The sequence below is a fragment of the Dendrobium catenatum genome, unplaced genomic scaffold (genome assembly GCF_001605985.2).
Source record: "Dendrobium catenatum unplaced genomic scaffold, ASM160598v2 fragScaff_scaffold_636, whole genome shotgun sequence".
Taxonomy (NCBI): domain Eukaryota; kingdom Viridiplantae; phylum Streptophyta; class Magnoliopsida; order Asparagales; family Orchidaceae; genus Dendrobium; species Dendrobium catenatum.
The window spans coordinates 171,831-194,891 of record NW_021319098.1 but is presented as its reverse complement, the minus strand read 5'-3'; the positions used below and the strand labels follow the sequence as shown (position 1 = coordinate 194,891).

General features: G+C 32.8%; 1 protein-coding gene and 1 pseudogene across 1 annotated transcript; both read left to right on the top strand.

Moving 5' to 3' along the window:
- The first annotated feature begins 3,934 nt into the window (after positions 1–3,934).
- LOC110110317 (alpha-humulene synthase-like) lies at positions 3,935–7,433 on the top strand. Its single transcript, XM_020841730.2, has 7 exons — positions 3,935–4,060; positions 5,174–5,423; positions 5,504–5,876; positions 5,973–6,191; positions 6,386–6,524; positions 6,788–7,036; positions 7,125–7,433. The coding sequence occupies exons 1-7, from the start codon at positions 3,935–3,937 to the stop codon at positions 7,431–7,433; spliced, it is 1,665 nt and encodes a 554-aa protein (XP_020697389.1).
- A 1,670-nt stretch (positions 7,434–9,103) lies between these two features.
- Positions 9,104–12,714, top strand: LOC110110318 (annotated as a pseudogene).
- The last annotated feature ends 10,347 nt before the right edge of the window (positions 12,715–23,061 follow it).

Genomic DNA, 23,061 nt, shown 5'->3' with positions numbered 1-23,061 from the left:
TCACCAAGCTAGCATACACACTTACAAGACTTGACTCAAGAAATTAAAAATAGATCAATAAATATACAAAAATCTTTACAACATAATCCATTCTACCCAATTTTGAGTCTTGAATCTTCGTTGGATGGTGTTCCCGAAATATTAGTACACACACAAACAAATATACAATATAAATACAAGTATACATAAGGATGTGAGCCATAATTTTTATTATCATCAAAAATATAAAATTGTGAGCTTGAGTTGCAAAAATTTCTCTATTACTAATTGTAATAGCCCAAACTGTTAGCTATTAAGATATTATGCTTTTACCTAAGAGAATCATGATTTTATCATATTGGTGTTACTTCCTAGGAGGTCATCCATTCTAAGATTTCTCTAGGATGAGCATGTTGAACTGTGAAGTTTCTTAATGAAATTATAACCATTATACCAAAATGCACATTGATATTCAAGCGTTTAGCTTCTTTTACTTAAGGGATTTCACACGGTGTTTATATTCGACGACACTATTTTATTGAGAAGTATGAGGACATGTATATTGGTGATGAATGCCATTTTGAGTTAGAAAATTTGAAGTGTATAATTAATGAACTCACTGCCTCCATAAGTATTGAGTGTTCATATAGTTTTGTTTAAATGTTTTTCAATGAATGATTTGAATTGAATGAAGATTTATGTAGTATATGATTTGGATTTCATTGGATATGTCCAGCTTTAATGAGAGCAGCCATCTAAAAGCAATAAGCAAAATTGAAAACCAATTGTAAATATAATGGGAGAAGGATCCCAAACATCAGCATGAAGAAGTTCAAGATGATTAATAAAAAAATAATTGGATTCATTAAATAGTAGTTTGCAACCTTAACAAGAGCACAGGGAGTGTAAATGGAAGGAGAGGAAGAAATATTTAAACCAATAAAAGACTTTGCAATACTAGTAATAGTAGTTGAATTGGGATGTCCTAGGAGGCGATGCCAAAGACTAGAGGTAGCAGAAGCAATAACAAAAGCAGTAGGCGGAGGAGACCGTAGCTGAGAACTGGTGAAGATCGGTTGGAGACCATTAAGATAGGGACCTTGTAGTAGTATGTGAGATATCCAAAATCATAATACTATTTAAATTGGTCTAACTTGATTACAAGTCAATTAATCTGTTTAATTTCTACATTTGAACTCTCTTGCATGTGTTTGAGTGTTATGTGTGCAGTGAAAAGCTGCATGTATTCTGACGCAACTTCGAGGGATTTGAATGCATGATTGTGAAATTTGATTTTTTTTTTCTTTTGGAGTGCAACGATGTTTGTTGAGTGATAGAAATGCCCCCCTCAAACTTAAGGGAAAATTCTATAAGATGGTGGTGAGACCTGCAATGCTTTATGGTGCTAAATGTTGGCAATTAAAAGAGAAGCATAATACTAAGTTAAGTGTTGCAGAGATGAGGATGCTTGAGTGGAAGTGGCTTTACCCTTAGAGATAGGATATAAAATGAGCATATACATAAAAAGGTTAGAGTAGCTCCGGTGGAAGATAAAATTAGAGAGAGTCGCAATGGATGGTTTGGTCACATAAAACGGCAGCCTTCCAATGACCCGTTTAGGAAAGTAGAGGTATTAGATTTGATTTATGTTAAGAAATTAAGATAGAGGTAAACCTAAAAAGGCTTGGTTAGAAAATATTAGAAATGATTTTTTTTATTAGACCTAAAAGAGAATTGGACTTTTAACATGACACAATGGAGAAAAAAAAAATTCATATTGACGACCCCACGTAGTAGGTCGACAAAGGCTTGATGTTGTTGTGGAGTGCCACGACGCTGACTTCTGGCGCCTCGGCGCTGCGAGCTATGAAATTTGGAAAATGAACTAGCGCCTTGGAGCACGTAGGCGCTGTGCCAAATTTTACACTTAGAAATAGTCAAATCCACTATTCATTCCATTATGTTTCTTTTGGCAATCAAGTAAGAGAAAGAAAGAGAGGCATTTTGGAAAGGAAAGAAGGGGATTTTGGCCGCTTGGGCTCATTTTTTGCAGTTAGCCCAGTTTAGAAAGTTTCTCAAGTTACATTTGGCTTTTAAATCACAATGTTCACTAATTCAATATTTTTGGGATTTTCTGATAAAATTTATGTTTTTGTTGCAAAAAAAGAGGACAACTTTGCATTGATAAAACTTTCACACGTAACTTTTTCTATGTTATAAAGATTGAAATTTTAAATATTTTTAATGTTTTTTTGAAAATTTTACACCATGGGTTTTGAAATATATGCAACTTTTATTGCATAGAAAATAATCCAGACTCTTAAAAATAATGTTATAAAATAATTAAAGTTTTAAAATAGTACTTTGCACATTCTGTGGTAATTTGTTTAAATTCTAAAATGAGTAATTTCTGCTGATTAGTGTTTATGTTGTCTATTGTTATGGTCTCTGGTGAAATTCTTGGCTAAGATCAATTATAATTTAATTTTTATAACAAAATGGAATATATGCTTTATTGTACTCTATTGGGGTGAAATAAGGAGATTTAGGAGGTTTGGAGTGAAAAGGGAAAAGTTTTAGAAGATCTGTTATGATAGCAATAAGGCATATTCTGGTGACTAAAAATTATTTTCCAATGTTATGCATGTTATATTATATATTATGCATGGTGCTATATGCACGAAATAAGATTTGTTAGGTGTTATACGCACTATGCTATGTATTCTGATTCTGAGGCCCGAGGGCTATTCTGATAGTCCCTATGAAGGGATTTTTTTGGTGGAGCGAAGGGATTATGTTAGCAGTGAGAAGAAATTATGTTGGCGACGAGAAGAAATTCTATTGTTTGTTTGTATATACTAGAAATAGTGGCATGAGAGTCATTTTAATAATTAGTATGAAATATATTTTTTATATTTCAATAAGTTTCAGTAGTTATTAATTTAAATGCATTTAGTATCCATATATGTTTAAGTTTTAGCTTTTCACACAGTATTTTAGTATTTTTAGCTTTTTTGGTTGGGGTTATTGATTCTTTTTTAGGCTATGATAACCTACTGAGCTGAGTTAGCTCACTCTTTCTTTTGCTTCCATTTTCAAGCCTTAAAAAGATAAAGAGTAAGCTTAGTAGTTTTGATATCAGGCTCTGATCTGAGTTGTAGGTATGCATTTTGCCTGGTTCAGTTTTGCAAGCTTGACTTTTATTTTTGCTATATTTTTTATTGTCGAACGCTGTTATAAATAGACCTCTGATTGTATATGTATTTTTGGATGATGTATAGCAAAATCATCTTTGAGATTTAGTCTTCAACTTTATATTATATTCAATAGTAGCTCTATGTTGTGTATAAATTGGAAGTTAGTTTCTCTTCGCTTCTCGAGCTAGAACTAGATCTTAGGGCAAATTTCTAGTTTTTAACATGATCAAACATGGTATAACCTATGTAGTATTAGCTCATATCGGGTCTTGTCGTGACAGTTATCATGATACCATGATAAAATACTTGAAGAGCTTAGCTAACTACGTACAGCTGTTGTTAAGAGAATAGAAGTAGCAGGAAACTAACAGATAAGAGAAGAACACCATTTGCATTGAATACTGGCATATCCCAATTGCTGGAAACAGTAGCTGCTTTCATACAAACAAAAGCAACTATGATAAGACCATTTCATCTGCTAAATTCAACCAAGACGCATACTACAAAAAACAAAACAAAAAAACCGATTAATAAAAGCATAAAATTTGTAGAATGTGCCATATGTTCAATGCAAAAAAGAAGACAAGAGTGCATGCTAAACTCTCACTTTGATGATTCGAGCTAATGCCGGGCCAAATCATTAAATAATATTTTCTTATTTTCTATATTGAAGGATTGCCTTAAGAAATTCTATAAATAGCACCAAATCTGGAATCTCTTCAACGAAACATTTTCATCTCTTATCTTGCAGAAGATAAATGGAGACTCTCCAATCTTCTCTTCCTCCTTCCTTTGAATCTGTTCGCTGTAGTGCAGACTATCACCCAAGCGTTTGGGGCGATTACTTTCTCTCTTATAATAGTTCTATTCCGCCCACAAAGCTGGTATTTCTGTTTTCTCTTTATCTTTCAAGTTGTTATAATATATGATCAAATATTCAAATTTTGTAAAACTTTTTTCTCTTTCTAGCTTGTTATTAGAAAAGATGACATTGATTATATTAAAAAGCTCCATGAAATTTAGAAAGTTAGAATTTTTTTTTCAATCTACAAATTAATTTTTTTAGCTTAAAATTAAACACACTTAAAATGAGTGAAAACAAAAATAGTATATTTTAAATAAAATTTTCATATATAAGTAATAAATATATATTTAGATAAATTCTAGAAAAATTAATTAAGGCTTTGTTTGAGACTACTTTTTAATATTGCTTCTTGAAACCGAATTTTAGAACAAAAATTTTAAAAAAGTCATCTCAAACGAAGCCTAAATCTCAACTATAAGATAGTGATAACCGCAACATTAACATCCAAATCATTTATGAATTGGCCTTGACTTAGACATCATTTGGGATAATTTTCTTACTATTTTTAAAACAGTTTTTTAGTACAAAAATTTTTTGAGCTATAAATTTTTATACTAAAAAAATTACTTTAAAAAACAATAAGTAAGCTTCGTTTGGGACTGCTTTCTTTTTGCTTCTTAAAGCAGCTTTCTAGCACAAAAAATTTAATTTTTATACTAAGAAGCTGCTTTAACAAACAATAAAAAAACAGTCCCAAACGAAGCCTTAGTCGCTCATATTCAAACCCCAATCATGTAATTATGTGTCAGATTCCTGCTTCTCACATTGTTGAACATTTCATTAAAAAAATTATTAGGACTGTATTTTTATTTGACTGTTGTAACAAAGATTTGTCTCACTCCGTAACAATATATATAAGGACGACTTTGTCTGTATCATTGAAAGCCTCCTAATAGGCTCCCTTAGACTTCAAAATTTGTAGAGCTAGCCGGCCGATTTCTTTGTGTTCTAAAGCTCCACAGTCAAACAAACATTTTATATTCACGTTCATAAATGAATAGCTATTTGCAACTCTGATTAGGTCAAGAAAGTTAACAAAAGCACAAATACAAATTTTCCTATATGTTCTTCAATGTTATATATTTAGACTCCAAATGTTTGTGATTAAAATAATGTGATTTTCATGTGTAAGGCATCACTAAAACCTAGGATGGAGGAGCTCAAGGATGAGATAATCCAAATGTTCACCGACACAATAGATTCTCTGCAAATTATGGAGTTGATTGACACCATCCAACGTCTTGGAGTGGGCTATCATTTTGAAAAGGAAATCGATAAGGGATTATGCGTTCTATTCAAGACTACTAGTGATGACAATGATCTATACACAGTTGCTCTTCGATTTAGATTATTAAGGCAACAAAGATATCATATTTCTGCAGGTAAAATTTTCATTATTATTTAAAAAGAAAAAAAATCAGCATAAACATGTATTTATAATTTTTTTTTTTTAATGTTTCAGATGTCTTTAACAAGTTTTTGGATGAGAAGGGAGACTTCAAGGAATGCTTTAGCTCTAATGCAAAGGCTTTGTTGAGCTTATATGAATCTGCACAACTTGCAATGCCTGCTGAAGAGATACTTGAAAAAGCCATTAATTTTTCTAAGACTCATCTCATGCAAATAAAAGATGAGTTGGAGCCACATTTTGCTTTGATGGTGTCAAATTCTATAGAAATACCTCTTTACAAAAGAACTGACAGGATAAAGACCAGAAATTACATTTCAATATATGAACAAGATACCAACTTCAATGAAGTTCTTTTGGAATTTGCAAAAATGGATTTTACTTATTTGCAAGCTCTGCATCAAGAAGAAGCTCAAAAATTATCCATGTCAGTTTGTTCATAACTATATCACCCAATTTCACAGCACAAAATTAAATATATCATTTAGGTGTTTTGATTTCTTAACATAATATTTTAATTCAGGTGGTGGAAAAACTTAGGTTTGTCAAAGAGACTACCATTCTCTCGTGATCGATTAGTAGAGTGCTATTTTTGGGTGCTTTCGGTATATTTTGAGCCATGTTATTCGCGTGCTAGATTCATGATGACAAAGTGCATAACACAAATGTCCATTCTTGATGATATATATGATGTTTATGGAACATTGGAGGAGCTTCATTTGCTCACTAATGCAATACAAAGGTAAAATGATTCTCTGGCTCAAATAATACATTCTACCAACATCTAAAATTCTTCAGAAGCTTTTAGAAAACTTTAAGAATATATTAACAATATTTCAAATGTTGATAGGGGCATGTTACAAATATGTGTGTGCATTTCTTATCTTAAAAAATTTATTTCTTCTATTTTGATTGCATGCTCTCTCATTCTTGCAGATGGGAAGCTGAATGTGTAGGTAAATTACCAGAGTACATGCAATATTGGTTCCTCTCCATTCTTGAAACCTTCAAGGACATGGAGGTTGAGCTTGCCCCAGAGCAGAATTCTTTTCGCTTGCAATATCTTAAAGATGAGGTATTTTAGATAATTGATTTTCAATGTGAACAAAACTTGCTTCAAATATATAGTTTAAATTTCTCATGGAAAACAAAGGATGATGTTGTCTTGAGATAATTTTAGCTAAACATTCGTGCTAATTTTTCTTGAAAAGTAGGATATTTCTATAAAGAGGCAAGCTATCTATTTTGGATTGAAGGATAACAATTATGATAGTAGTAATAAATATTCATTTTATTGTTTTTAATCTTTTTTTTTTTTCAATATTCTTATAAATATAGTTGAAGAGAGTAGCAAAAGCATATCTTCAGGAAGCAATATGGGCTAATAAGTCTTATGTGCCGGAGCTTGAAGAACACTTCCGTGTCACACTTATTACTGCTGGCTACTCTTTTCTCACATGTGCATCCTATATTGGCATGGAGGAGATCATCCCTAAAGAGGTCTTTGATTGGGTTACAAGCTTCCCAGAGATAATTAAAGCTTCTTGTATAATTGGCAGGCTAATGAACGATGTTGTCTCTTATGAGGTAATAAAATTGCAAATTACGACATCATCATTTCAATAAATTTATATGAGAATATCCACCTAATATTACGAATGCAATTGTGTTTCAGCTCGAACAAAAGATAAATGATGTCGCTTCAGCTGTTCAGTGCTATGTCATGGAACATGAATGCTCTAAAGAAGAAGCATGCCGGAAGCTATTAGAGATGTCAAATGATGCTTGGAAAAGTATAAACAAAGAATTTGTCTCACTAAACAAGTTGCCGTTGTCTTTGATTTGGCCTATCATTAACCTTGCACGATTTAATGAGTTTATCTACCTCGGCAAAGACTTCTATACAAATTCAGATCACATCATGAAAGAGACAATAAGTGCTGTGCTAATTGAACCTGTTCAAATTAGTAAGTTGAAGGATTGAGCTATTACTTCTAACTATATATAAGAACTTTATAATAAAAAAATGTTTGTGTGCTTCTTTGGAAGCTATTAAAAAAATTGGCATAATTGATGAGAAAAGTTGTTTAATTGTGTGAGCCAATTTTGCTTAAATATGTATTATTATAATTTAAATGCATAAATATAATGAGTTAGTCTTGTATAATTTGCCATTCTTCATATATATATATATATATATATATATATATAAACAACAATGGTAGCTCCTTCGAGAAATTTGCTTGCAATGAATACAAAAAAGGGAGATTAACATATGTACCACAAGTATATTAACTTTTGGTGAAAAACATTGCTTTCGGTGTACTAGGAGAGTCAAAAAATGACCTAATTAGTGAATTCAATATGAAAAATCCGGATTCGCATTGACCCATTTAATAAGCAAGTATGGTTCCGATCAAGAATTCTGACCCCGTTTATTAAATGGATCGGGTTTGGATTGGCATGTAAACCTGATTTTACCCTTCTTTGACAACCTTTTTGTAATTTTGATTGTTCAACAAGAGGTTTCTCTAGACGTCACCCACTATGGTTCACAAAATGGTGGCCCCATCAATCATTTTAAACTCCATTAAGGTCATTTTATAATGTGCTTAATGATAATTTGTTAACCCATTTACTTCTTTATTTGATTAACCTACCCTTTTATATGGCAAGCAAATCAATTTGTATAACTATGAAGAGATTAAGGCTTCGTTTGGGAATGCTTTCTTGTTGCTTCTTCTTAAATCAACTTTTTAGTACATTAATTAAAAATTTTAATACTAATTCCACCTCCAAATATCCAAGCCAACATTCCCACCACACCTTGTAATGAATTCTTTCAAAACAGTTTGATAGAAATCTGAAACCATGCATTTCCCTCAGCTTATGCCACAGCTTAATCACACGATCTGATCCAACTTGCTACTCATTGCATGTCAAAAAGATAAACTTTGGCAAATGGCTATGCAAGAAGAATTTAATGCCTTGCAAGCTCAAGGAACTTAGGCTCTTGTTCCTTAAAATCCATTCCAAAATGTTCATGATTGCTAGTGAATTTTTAGAACAAAATTTTACTCAAATGGTTATATTAGCAGAAAACTAACAAATAAGAGAAGAACAACATTTGTAGAGAGTGGAGATCAGGTGTTAAATGAGCATGAGAAGCGGGGGGTGATTAACGGCCACAATAATTTCAAAGAAGCAAATGACTCTGATACCATGATAAAATACTTGAAGAGCTTAGCTAACTACAGCTGTTGTTAAGACAATAGAAGTAGCAGAAAACAAACAAATAAGAGAAGAACACCATTTGCATTGAATACTGGTATATCCCAATTGCTGGATACAGTAGCTGCTTTCATACAAACAAAAGCAAGTATGATAAGACCATTTCATCTGCTAAATTCAACCAAGACGCCTAGTACAAAAAACTAAACAAAGGATTAATAAAAGCAGAAGCCATATGTTCAATGCAAAAAAGCTAAACTCTCACTTTGATGATTCAAGCTAATGCCGCACCAAATTATTAAATAATATTTTCTATATTGAAGGCTTGCCATAATTAAGGAATTCTATAAATGGCACAAAATCTGGAATATCTTCAACGAAACATTTTCATCTTGTTTTCATTTATTATCTTGCAGAAGATAAATGGAGACTCATCAATCTTCTCTTCCTCCTTCCTTTGAGTCTGTTCGCTGTAGTGCAGATTATCACCCAAGCGTTTGGGGCCATTACTTTCTCTCTTATAATAGTTCTATTCCGCCCACAAAGCTGGTATTTCTGTTTTCTCTTTATCTTTCAAGTTGTTATAATATATGATCAAATATTCAAATTTCGTTAAAGTTTTTTTCTCTTTCTAGCTTGTTATTAGAAAAGATGACTTTGATTATATTAAAAAGCTCCATGAAATTTAGAAAGTTGTAATTTTGTTTTCAATCTACAGTTTAATTTTTTTGGCTTAAAATGAATGAAAACAAAATGTATTTAAGAACTTGGTTTTTCTTTACGCACTTAAAATGAGTGAAAACAAAATTAGTATATTTTAAATAAAATTGTCATCTATAAGTAATAAATTCTAGAAAAGTTAAGACTTTGTTTGGGACGACTTTTTTAAGAAGCAATAAAAAAATCGTTTCAAATAAAACCTAAATCTCAACTATACAATAGTGATAACTGCAACATTAACATCCAAATCATTTTTGAATTGGCCTTGACTTATATAGGCATCATTTGAGACAACTTTCTTACTGTTTTTTAAATCAGATTTATAGTACAAAAATATTTTGAGCTATAAATTTTTATACTTAAAAACTGCTTTGAAAAACAGTAACGAAATTATCCCAAATGAAACCTTAATCGCTCGTATTCGAGCTCCCAATCATGTAATTATGTGTCAGATTCCTTCTTCTCATATTGTTGAACATTTCATTAAAAAAATTATTAGGCCTGTATGTTTATTTGGCTGTTGTAACAAAGATTTGTCTCACTCAGTAACTATATATATATATAAGCCTCCAAATAGGCTCACTTTGACTTCAAAATTTGGAGAGGTGGCCGGCAGGTTTCTTTGCGTTCTAAAGCTCTAAAGTCAACCAAACATTTTATATTCACGTTCATAAATGAATAGCTATTTCCAACTCTGATTAGGTCAAGAAAGTTAACAACAACACATACAAATATTCCTGCATGTTCTTCAATGTCATATATTTAGACTCCAAATGTTTGGGATTAACATAATGTGTTTTCTATGTGTAACTGATCATTTTCATTTACATAAACATGAAAGGCATCACTAAAATCTAGGATGGAGGTCCTCTCAAGGATGAAATAATCCAAATGTTCACCGACACAATAGATTTAGACTCCAAATGTTTGGGATTAACATAATGTGTTTTCTATGTGTAACTGATCATTCTCATTTACATAAACATGAAAGGCATCACTAAAATCTAGGATGGAGGAGCTCAAGGATGAAATAATCCAAATGTTCACCGACACAATAGACTCTCTGCAAATTATGGAGTTGATTGACACAATCCAACGTCTTGTAGTGGGCTATCATTTTGAAAAGGAAATCGATGAGTCCTTATGCTTTTTATTCAAGACTACTACTGATGACAATGATCTATACACAGTTGCTCTTCGATTTAGATTATTAAGGCAACAAAGATATCATATTCATGCATGTAAATTTTTATTTATTTTTTTTTAAAGAAAAAAAATCAGCATAAACATGTATTTATAAATTTTTTAATGCTTAAGATGTCTTTAGCAAGTTTTTGGATGAGAAGGGAGACTTCAAGGAATGCTAGCTTTAGCTCTAATGCAAAGGCTTTGTTGAGCTTATATGACTCTGCACATCTTGCAATGCCTACTGAAGAGATACATGAAAAAGCCATTAGTTTTTCTAAGACTCATCTCATGCAAATGAAAGACGAATTGGAGCACATTTTGCTTTGATGATGTCAAATTCTATAGAAATATCACTATACAAAAGAACGGATAGAATAAAGACCCAAAATTACATTTCAATATATGAACATGATACCAACTTCAATGAAGTTCTTTTGGAATTTGCAAAAATGGATTTCAGTTATTTGCAAGCTATGCATTAAGAAGAAGCTAAAAAAATATCCATGTCAGTTTGTTCATAACTATATCACCCAATTTCACAACACAAAATTAAATATATCATTTAGGTGTTTTAAATAACATAATATTTTAATTCAGAGGGTGGAAAAACTTAGGATTGTCAAAGAGACTAACATCCTCCCGTGATCAATTAATAGAGTTCTATTTTTCGGTGCTTGCGGTATATTTTGAGCCATGTTATTCGCATGCTAGATTCATGATGACAAAGTGCATAGCAAAAATTTCCATTCTTGATGATATATATGATGTTTATGGAACATTGGAAGAGCTTCATCTGCTCACTAATGCAATACAAAGGTAAAATGATTCTCTGGCTCAAATATTACATTATACTAACATCTAAAATTGTTGAAAGTTTTTTTAGAAAAAATTAAGAATATCTTAACCAAGTTTTAAATGTTGATGGGGACATGCTACAAATATGAGTGTGCATTTCTTATCTTAAAAAAATTATTTCTTCTATTTTGATTGCATGCTCTCTCATTCTTGCAGATGGGAAGCTGAATGTGTATGTAAATTACCAGAGTACATGCAACATTGGTTCCTCTCCATTCTAGAAACCTTCAAGGACATAGAAGTTGAGCTTTCCCCACAGCAGTATTCTTTTCGCTTGCAATATCTTAAAGATGAGGTAATTTACACAATTGATGTGCAATCTGAACAAAACTTGCTTCAAATATATAGTTTAAATCTCTCATGGAAAACAAAGGATGATGTTGTCTTGAGATAATTTCAGCTAAGCATTCATGCTTATTTTTCTTGAAAAAAAGGGAATTTCAATAAAAGCTAGGTATTTTGAATTGAAGGATAACAATGCCGACAGTAGCAATAAATATTCCTTTTATGATTTTTAATCATTTTTTTTTTCCAAAATTCCAATAAATATAGTTGAAGAGAGTAGCAAAAGCATATCTTCAGGAAGCAATATGGGCTAATATGTCTTATGTGCCGAAGCTTGAAGAACACTTCAGTGTCACACTTATTATTGTCGGCTACTCTTTCTCACATGTGCATCCTATATTGGCATGGAGGAGGTCATCCCTAAAGATGTCTTTGATTGTCTTACCAGCTTCCCAGAGATCATTAAAGCTTCTTGTTAATTGGTAGGTTAATGAACGATGTTGTCTCTTATGAGGTAATAAAATTGCAAATTATGACATCATCATTTCAATAAATTTATATGAGAATATCCACCTAATATTACGAATGCAATTTTGTTTCAGCTCGAACAAAAGATAAATGATGTCGCTTCAGCTGTTCAGTGCTACGTCATGGAACATTAATGCTCTAAAGAAGAAGCATGCAGGAAGCTATTAGAGATGTCATGCAAATGAGGCTTGGAAAAGTGTAAACAAAGAACTTGTCTCACTAAACAAGTTGCCGTTGTCTTTGATTTGGCCTATCATAACCTTGCACGATTTAATGAGTTTATCTACCTTGGCAAAGACTTATATACAAATTCAGATCATATCATGAAAGAGACAGTAAGTTCTGTGCTAATTGAACCTATTCAGATTAGTAAATTGAAGAATCGAGCTATTACTTCTAACTATATATTTGAACTTTATAATAAAAAAATGTTTGCGCGCTTCTTTGGAAGCTATTAAAAAAATTGGCATAATTGATGAGGAAAGTTGTTTAATTGTGTGAGCCAATTTTGCTTAAATATGTATTATGATAATTTATTAACCCCATTTACTTCTTTACTTGATTAACCTACCCTTTTATATGGCAAGACAATCGTTTTGTATAACTATGAAGATATTAAGGTTTCGGTTGAGACTGCTTTCTTGTTGTCTCTTAAAACAACTTTTTAGTACACAAAATAAAACTTTAGTACCAAAAAGATGCTTAAAAAACATCAAGAAAGCCGTCTCAAACAAACCTAAATAATTTGTTTCATCTTTTTACACATTCATTGGTGGGTAAATTTTAATTTTATAGACCGCCTTTGAATCTTATTCAACCAACATTTTTCTATTGAGTTGGGCTTATAAGCACATATAAAATTTTTCTTCTAGACCATAGACATATTTCCATTAGACATTCCTTCACCCTGTTTTGTCACTACTTCTTCTCCTAATCCCACCTCTACAAGGATTCCAGCTCCAAATATCCATGCCAACATTCCCACCACAGCTTGTAATGAATTCTTTCAAAACAATTTGACTGAAGCCTGAAACCATGCATTCCCCTCAGCTTATGCCACAGCTTAATCACACAATCTGATTCAACTTGCTACTTATTGCATGTCAAAAAGATAAACTTTGGCAAATGGCTATGCAAGAAGAATTTAATGCCTTGCAAGCTCAAGGAACTTAGGATCTTGTTCCTTCAAATCCATTCCAAAATGTTCATGATTGCTAGGGAATTTTTAGAACAAAATTTTACTCAAATGGCTCTATTTTTCGGTATAAAATCAGTCTCATTGCACAAGGTTATAATCAATAATAGGACATAAATTTTATTGAGACATTTTAGAGTAAGAAGCGAAGAAGAGAGCAAATATCAATACATATTTCAGCTGTATGTTATACTGATTAAAAAAAATTATATGGTTTCTTTCGTTTCGATGGCAAAGACGAGATATAGAGAGTTGAAATGTGAATCAATAAATAAATGATAAATATTTAAATGTGGGATCTATGATTTTGCATTAAATGAAGATTTTATTGGGAGAATTAGGATTTGTTTGGGATGACTGTAACTTTTTATAGACTTAATTGAGAAGTTGATATAGAGAAGTAACTTAACTAGTCAAGTTTGTAAAAAGTAGCTCTCAACCAGAGAGATTTTGAAAAATAATGAAAAACTAGTAAGAAAATATTAATCAAACAAAATTATGCTTGTTATCTGAAAAGCAAAGCGGCGAGAAAGTTATCCCAAATAGGAGAAATTATTACATCCCGATTCCGGATGTAGCTTACGTTTGGGCTCCAATCAAAATAGTCCATGTCGCCTATACACAACCTATGTATAATTAATTTGTACACAGGCTGTGTACAAAATGTAATCTATGTCTACGCGACGTTGCCTATTTTGATTGGAGTCCGGATGCTGTCTTATTTAATCAACATTTGTAAGAGTTTTAAATAATTTTATCATATGATTTACATTTTGATTAAAAATATTTGGCTTAACTCTAAATTAACTTATTATATTACTTGACTTCTCTCTAACCTAAAATAAATTAAGAATTAGCTCAAGTAATTTCAATTTTTATTATTTTATGAACTTGAGCTCATGAAATGCAAAATATATCAAATGCTTGAATTTTTTTGAAATAAAATTATTTAATTGCTTTGAACTCATTAGATTCATAGCAAAGTAGTTAGATTCCGAATTCTACTCACCACTCATTACTCATCACTTGACGGACCCACTTGCCACTCAAAGGGTCCATTAACTACTCGTTATTTGACGAGCCTACTCACCACTCATCAGTCATCACTCATCAGTCATCACTCAATGGTATGACTCATCACTTAATAGGTTAATTTATTAGGCTTACGCTGCAATGCCCAACTAGTCACTCATCACGTGTTAATTATTCATGCATATTTTTATATTTTCTTATCTATATAATACTTGGACTGCATGCATGCCTTATATAAATAAATATATATTTTTTTAATATAACTTTTCATGTGACACAAAAATCTTATAAACATATGGCCAAAGGAATATTTTAGAGAAAGAGAAAGCCGTTTTGGAGCAACTGGATTTAATAATAAAATCCTTTGAATATCTCTTCTTTTCTTCAATCCTCTCTTTTTCTTTCCATCTGTTGTTATGGCATGAGCCTGATAAGTCTTAGAAATAATATTCTGATGTTTCACTTGAACAAAATTGGATTTAATATCCTGAAAAGTGCGGTAAGCATCGACTAATACTAAGGACTAATAATGAAGTGGTGGGGTTTGCAAATATGTGGGAAACTCGCCTTTGGAATTCATCAAGGGCACATTAGGCCTAATAGTGAGGCTCATATTCAACTCACTTAACAATTAAAGATGCCAAAGTAGGGTTTAACTAAAAAATTGTTGAAGATTTCATAGGAGAATTCAACTTATCTAAGAATTGAAGGCATAAAAAAAGAGTTGAAAAACTCAATAGAATCAGGTGAACTAGTTTTGTAGATCATCACATATGAGAAAAATTCAAAGCAATTCTAATATAGAAGCACAATAATCAACTTTTTAACAAACTTCAAGTAAAATATGCATAGATGACTTAGATCATCATTGGAGAAATTTGTTTAGGAGAACACTCGGGAAATTATAAACTAGATTAATTTGAGTTTAGTGATCAAAGTGGTCTCAACTTAAAGTCAAGCTAGTTAAGCTTAAAAGCTATGTCTACCCCATATATTAGAGCTAAGACCCCCGAGTAGACAAAATACATGGGAGAAAAGTCTCTCAAGTAGACTCATAGTATGTGCTTAATGAAGAATTCCTTTTTTTTTTTTCAATTTAGGTCCGAAAAATCTGAAAGGAAATAATCTCAAATCTCTAAAAGAGTAATCCTATTCACTCAACTCATCATTCAGTGGGCCCACTTGTCAATCTTCATTCAATGGACTTACTTTCCAATAGTCACTTACTCACTTAGCAGGACCACTACGCATTTACCACTCATCACATGATGAGGCCACTTGTCACTCAGCTCTAGTTAGACTCACTCGCACTTAACTCTTGTCACTTGAAGGCCTACACGTCATTCCTAACTCATCACTCATCAATTATCACTCGACATGCCATATCATCAGGATCACTTTTTGGCCATGAACTACTAATTATTCAGATGTTAATTGATCAAATATTTTTTTTTATATTTTCTTGACTATATACTTTTTAGGCTATAAATCATATGTAAATGAATATTTTACATTATATATCTTTTTTAGAAACCTCATAATTTTATAAATGAAGGATCATAAGCCAATTTCTAGGAGGAAGTCCTTTTGAAGCATTTAGATTAAAAAAAAAATAAAATTAAAATCTCTCATTTTTTCTCTTCCACACTTATTCTCTTTTACCTCTTTCTACTATTGATATATCATTAAAAAATTATCTTGATGAGCGCTAATTTCGAGGTAAATTCAAATTGAAAACATTCGAGATTACATCCGGAGCCATCCAAACTATGATTTCCGTAAACGTATAACCAAATAGAACATCCCATCAAGAAGATGAACCCAATGACACCAAATTCGATCCAATCTGCGGTCCAAATAAAGAGCCCAACTCACATTAGAATGTTCAAAGCATAAATTGAATAACCAAATGATATTCAAATATGACATTCTTGTTTTCAAATCGAGCGGCTTGACGAGACAAATCGCACGAGTCTAAGATCACAGAATTCTGACATTACTAAGAAAATCAAATGCTTGATAAACAAACTATGATCGAGAATAGATATTGGCCACCAATCAAAAACACTCCCAACATGTCGTTGATATTCTCTCTATTTACTAGCTATAACACTCCCAGAAAACTATAAATAGAACTCTCATTCTTCATAGAAGGGGAGAACAAGCAAGAGAAAGAAGAAAAGAGATGAAGAGAAATCTGGGAGCTAACTTGTCGTTAGACTCCTCCTCGTCGACCATCGCCCATCCACCGAACGTCATCGAACTTTCGCTCGGCTACCGACCATCTCCGAACTTTTGCCCGGCCACTTACTACCGCCAACCTTTCGCCCAGCCACCGACCATTGTCGAACTTCGGCCCGATATTTGTCATACTTCCACTCTACCACCGTCAGTCTTCTGCCCAATCATCAGCATTCTCACAAAGATCAACCCATTTCTAGGACTATTGTAATCTGATTGTCCTCAAGTTTAGGGATCATGGATCTTTGTAATATATTCAATCAATATTAATATCATTCCAATTGGGTGTGGCCCTTTGGATTTATATTTTTTTGAGTTTTTCATTTAAAAATTATGATATTTTTAAAGTTCTTTTATTATGTGCTAGATATCCATACAACACTGGGATGAATGACTCTTTTACTTCACCTCCATGAATATCCAAGTCCGCAACAGTTTGACTTTGTCTGTGAAAAAATAATTCGACTATTACAAGCACAACTGAATTATTTCCAATGATCAATACGCATAACAATCTTAACATTAGAACCTCTCGTTCTAACTCATACCAGTCCATGAATCAGGGACGCTAGATATCTGCTTCTTTCTTTCCCAATTAAAGAGACAATGCTTGAGAAGGGACTTCAATAATATCCTCCTTAATTAGAAGATCGCATTCTCAAAATGAAATCCTTTAACTTCTATGAGCGACCCAATAACCAGTGCTAGCACATCAAGAGGAGATTCATCTCCCTCAATATCTGCCACTAGCTTAAGATATCCAACCTGAACATCTTCAAGCAATACTTCCTCTCCCTCAATTAAGGATTCATCTCCCATCACATCAAGGAAATGACCTTGTTAACACAATAAGTTATGCACATCCCTCTCATGCAGAACGAACAAATCATGCTCCTATAATCGCTATCGAGGGATTGGTCCAACCTCGCATTAATGAAATCCCACACAAATGCTCTACAAGATGAACTGCAATGATTAGTCAGGAAGAGTTCCCTTTAAGAGGTGGAAGGAAATCCCTTCATCCTCAAGATCTTCAAGAATCATCTCTTTTAACTTAAGACATCCTTAAAAACCCTATTCCTACGGGCTTCAAATTGTCGAGCATAGATACTTATGATGGGTCGCCTGACCCTTGCTAGCATATAGATCACTATATAATCATTATGCATATCCAACGAGCTATATCTACACTCCTCTATCAAGTATGTCTAGCTACCCTCAAAGGGAAAGCTCGTATATGGGTTCTACTCACTTCTAGTCAAAACTATACCCACATTAATTCATCAAATTAGCTAAACTACTTATCAAACAATTTATTGCAAATTGAAGAATTATGAAGGATTCATCCCATATGTACGGGATTTATCAGCTTGAAGGTGAGTCGCTCAAGGAGTACTTTCAATATCTCCATCGAGACTTCACAAATTCTAGGGGTAGATCCCAATTTTTCCTTGGAGGGCTTCATCCTGACCCTTTTTACTTGCACTTATGCGAGACAACTTATTTATAAGCTGACTTGATTCATCGCGTAAAGGCATAGACATTAGGAGATGAAGTCATCAATGCTCATGGGAAGAAATTTGAGCAAAATACTAGAAAGCATAAAAATGTGCCTATGATGGATAACTCATCATCACAACTAAAGAAGGGAGCAATAAGTTGCCTCCTTGACCCCCACTGTCATTACATGGGCTTAGACAAGAAAAGAAGTATATGCTACTAAATGTATCTCAAATAAATATACTAATAGCCATCCAAGTTGAAGAAAATATTAAGTGGTCAAATCATTTACAGTCAAACAAAAGAAATCAAGAGCAATAATTCAACTTCCACCATAATAGTGGACAGACAAATGAAGTATGCAAACATTTCATGCAGGAAATCGAGATATTGATTTGATAGGGCCACCTTAGTCAATTCATGCAAAATAAATGGTCGATGAGATTGAAACCATCGCTTGGGGCCCAATAATTATTATCCCATCAAGTCTTATTTACAGTAAACGAGAAGGTGACAACTAAAAAGTCTCGAGCTGACCATTCTATTACTTTTTATGACTCTAACTTTGAAGGGAGCAAACCTTCTTATCAACATTCACTGGTGATTGACACAAAGATTAGCGACTTGTATTGCAATGTCAAAAGGAGTTTAGTTGATAATGGGAGCTCGGTGGATGTATTATTTTACTCTATTTTTTTAGTATGGGCTTGGCCAAAGAGAAACTTCAGCCTATCACAGGACTACTTTATGATTTTGATAATAAACCTTTGCGGATAGAAGGAATAATTAACCTCCAAATTGCACTTGGGAAATTCCCTCAGCAGACTACTCACTCAGTTCAATTCATTATTTTTGAGTCGGAATCGACATTCAAATCCATCTTTGGGAGACTTTTGCAGCCAATTTTTGGAGTTATCGATTCAGTTCCACATCTAAAAATAAAATTCTAACTCATGTGGGGATTGGAGAAGTGCAAGGAAATTAAGAAGTTGCATAATCTTGCTATCTTAGATAAGCTCAACCATACCCATCTATTACAATTAGTATCAAAAACTATGATTTTTAGAATGAAGATGTCACCCAAAGAGCTTCTTATATAGAGAATCTTTAGATGTTTGAACTTTAGACAGAATATCAAGTCAGCTATAAGGCTTAAAAGAACCTAGGAGCTCCACCTCGGCACCACAACAGGCGTTCACATGTGTTATCAGTAGCCGCTATTAAAACTACTTATTATGTAGCCTTTATGCTTTTTGAATTGACTATTATGCAACCTTCACATCTTTAAGTTTTGTCATAGAATCATTGTAGTGTCTTCTTGAATATAATAAGATTTTGTTTGCATATTATTATTATTATCTTTTTTTTTTTCAAGCAAGATCATAGCAATGGTCACAAATAAACTATGAAAGTTATCATTTTATCTAGTTAAAAAATTTTAGGGGGATTCAATCTAAACTGTTTCACATAAGTTAACACAATCGAGCTATATTCTAATAAATAACCTCGAATAGGTCAAATATCCTTGGTGGATTCTCTCCGCCTCTTCTACATATGTTAACATCATCGAGGAATGCTCTAATAAATAACCTCGGATAGGACAAACATCTTTAGTGGATTCTCTCGGCGTCTTCCATACAAGTTAATATCATCTAGTAATGCTCTAACAAATAATCTCGAATTGGTATAACATCCTTGACATATTCTTTCAACTTCTTCCACATAGGTTAACATCATCGAGCAATGCTCTGATAAATAATCATGAATAGGTAAAATATTCTTGGTAGATTCTCTCAATCTCTTCCATATAGGTTAACATCATCAAACAACGCTCTAACAAATAACATTGGATATGTCAAATATCCTTGATGAATTCTCTCAACCTCTCCACACAGGTTAACTTTATCGAGCAATGCTCTGAAAAACAACCTCAAATAGATCAAACATCTTTGATTGATTATCTTAAGGTCAACAAGCAAGTCTCTAAAAAAATAATCTCAAAAGGGTTAAAAATCCATTATGGATATTTTCTATTTTTTTCAATGTAAGATAATGACATCGCGCAAAGCTCTAACATAACTCCGAGAAGATGAACCCATAGGATCGCTTCAAACAGAATCTGCTAGTGGACAATATCATTACTAAAAAGACTTTATGAATGAAAGTGACTGACATAGTCACCACTCATTAAAAATCTTATAAGGCTAAAAGCCTCAAAAGATATATATTTATTTGAACCGTCAAAATTAAAAGTTGTAAAAGAAATAAATCCCTCTAATCAAGTTGCTTTAAGTGGGGGAAATTTCACAAATAAAGTACTTTCATCAATATCTTCTTATACACTATAACAAATCATTGAGAAGGAGCACATGCCCGATCAGACCTTTTCGAGGAAATAATCATCATGTCCCAAAACTCCTTGCAAGCCATCGCTAGAACATCATATCTCTACTTAATTGAATTTTTTGTTAGACTACTGTCGTTGACACAGTGTTTGATCCTCTCAATCAGGGCATCTACTACCTCCTATCAGGCATCATTATCCTCTCATTTGACTATCATCAGCAACACACCCTCCAATCATCTCCATCAACTTATCATCTAAAGGTTAACTTCAAAATATCATCTAACCATCTCCGTTAGACTTTCATTAGGATACTAACTGACTTCCTGTACTAACGAATTAATTTAGGATCGTCGAATCTCTTCCCGATTATCAACCATCATTGAACTTATGCCCGTCCACTGATAATCACCAATTCTCCTCTAGGGTGCTAGTACTCCGACCTTTTAAGACTATCCTCTCATGCAGGAGGTGGTCGATCTTCTTTTTACATGAGTAATTTGGAGAGAAGATGATCTCTCATCAATATTTTTCTACATAAATAGGAGCACTGAAGCTTAATAGAGGATTGATAAGTGTAAATAATGTATTATTTTATGTATTATGCTTTAATGAAAATATGTTATTTTAGTTGTTTTGTGTAGGAAAAATATAAAAAAGGTACAAAATTCTTAGTATCATCAAGCATCGTAGAGTTGAATGAATCAATGCCATAATGCCATCAAGGACACCATCAGAGTGCCACAATATTGACATGGCAGCGCAGACTTCTCTATTTGACAACAACTTAACATTAAAATTGTCAACTTGGCACCACTATGTTCACTATTTTGAAGCACCACAGTGACACAATCAACTACACATTGGCGCCAAAATTACCACTCGGACACCGTCACATTTTAAAATCAGTAGTGCCGCAGCATAGATGTTGTAACTTCCAAAGGACACGATCTGCCAGTGAAGCAATGAGGCTATCCTCTAAGTAACTGATCCACATCAGCAAGCGTCGCCATCGAGCAAAAAAATTAGCACATTGACATTAATTTATTTTATGGGCATTGCGGTGCCAATCTCTTAAGCATCATAGGCCAGTTGCCTAATTTGTGGTTTCTTATAAATAATTATTGGGTTATATTTGTAGAGGAGTTAAATCACTTGTATAATTTCAGTACTTAAAGTACTTCTCTGAATTTCTCTTAGAATGACACTAAGAGAGTTTAGAAAAGTACTTGATATAATCCATTAGAGAGTTTTAGTCTGAATTTTTTGAAGCAACATTGTAAGTTGAGGGAGAAGGATTGTGAAAGAAACACTTTGATCCATCTTGGTAATATCTTTATCTTGTATCTTTGATTCATCCATGGTATTAAAAAAAATGAGTTTGCTTAATTATTATATCATGTCCGGCTAAAATTCTTGTTTTGGATTGGTATTGTAAAATGCATGTTTAATATTATTGCAGACTCTTGGGCAATCAATGTTTAAGATGTTTTCAATATTTATCCCGATATTAATTTAATGTACATTGTGGTCATATTTGTAGTTAAAATTTAATATGATGTAGAGTCCTTGACGGAAGAGTACAAGAACAATCAGGAGTATTGAAATAGACTATTACATGCCTATTTATAATAGGTAACAAATTCTAAATTCTTAAAGAGATTATTTAACTTTAGGAGATCAACATATATCATTTTCACCACTACAAGCTCGACAGAGATCTAGGGATGCATATGCTTTGAATCACATTAAATAGAAAAAAATATATTTTATTATTAAGAATCCAAAATATTTTTATCAAATCTTATATCTAGTATTTTTTTGCTGCTTTTATTTAGTGATTGAATATCCAAAACCATTATTTAAAATGGTAGGATAATTATTGTAATTTAAGTAAACATTACAAGTAAATTGCAAGTAAGCATACTTCCTCATGAGATCGATATTCTACTATATCATTATATTATTTGATACCGGTACGTATACTTGTGTATATTAAGTGGAGATGTTTATTTCATATCACAGAAAACCTAAGCATTGTTTAAGGATTAATAGAGTCCTAACATTTTCATACAATCCTTAAGATTCATACCCACACCCCCATCAGGGATGCCACCTATCCAAGAAAGTGGAAGGCCTTCTAATGTAAGAAGAACTGTAGAAGAGAAGAAGAAGAAAGACAATATCTACTCTTTCTACATAAAGAGGGGCATTGAAAAATTGATAGGGGATGCAAACTATCAAAGATAGAAAAATGCCTCTACTATGGGAAGGAGTACGGGGAAAAGAAAATGAAAGACAAGAAAAAAATTATTCTACACAAAAAGGGGTACGAGAACTTGATAGAGGATGCCACATATTCAAAATAGTGGAAAGCCTTTATTATAAGAAGGTTGAGAAAAGAAAAGATAAAGAGAGGAGGCATAATTTTCCCCTACCCGCAAGGAGGCCATTTACAGGTGAAAAAGGAAGGACGCAGGGGGGGGGGGGGGG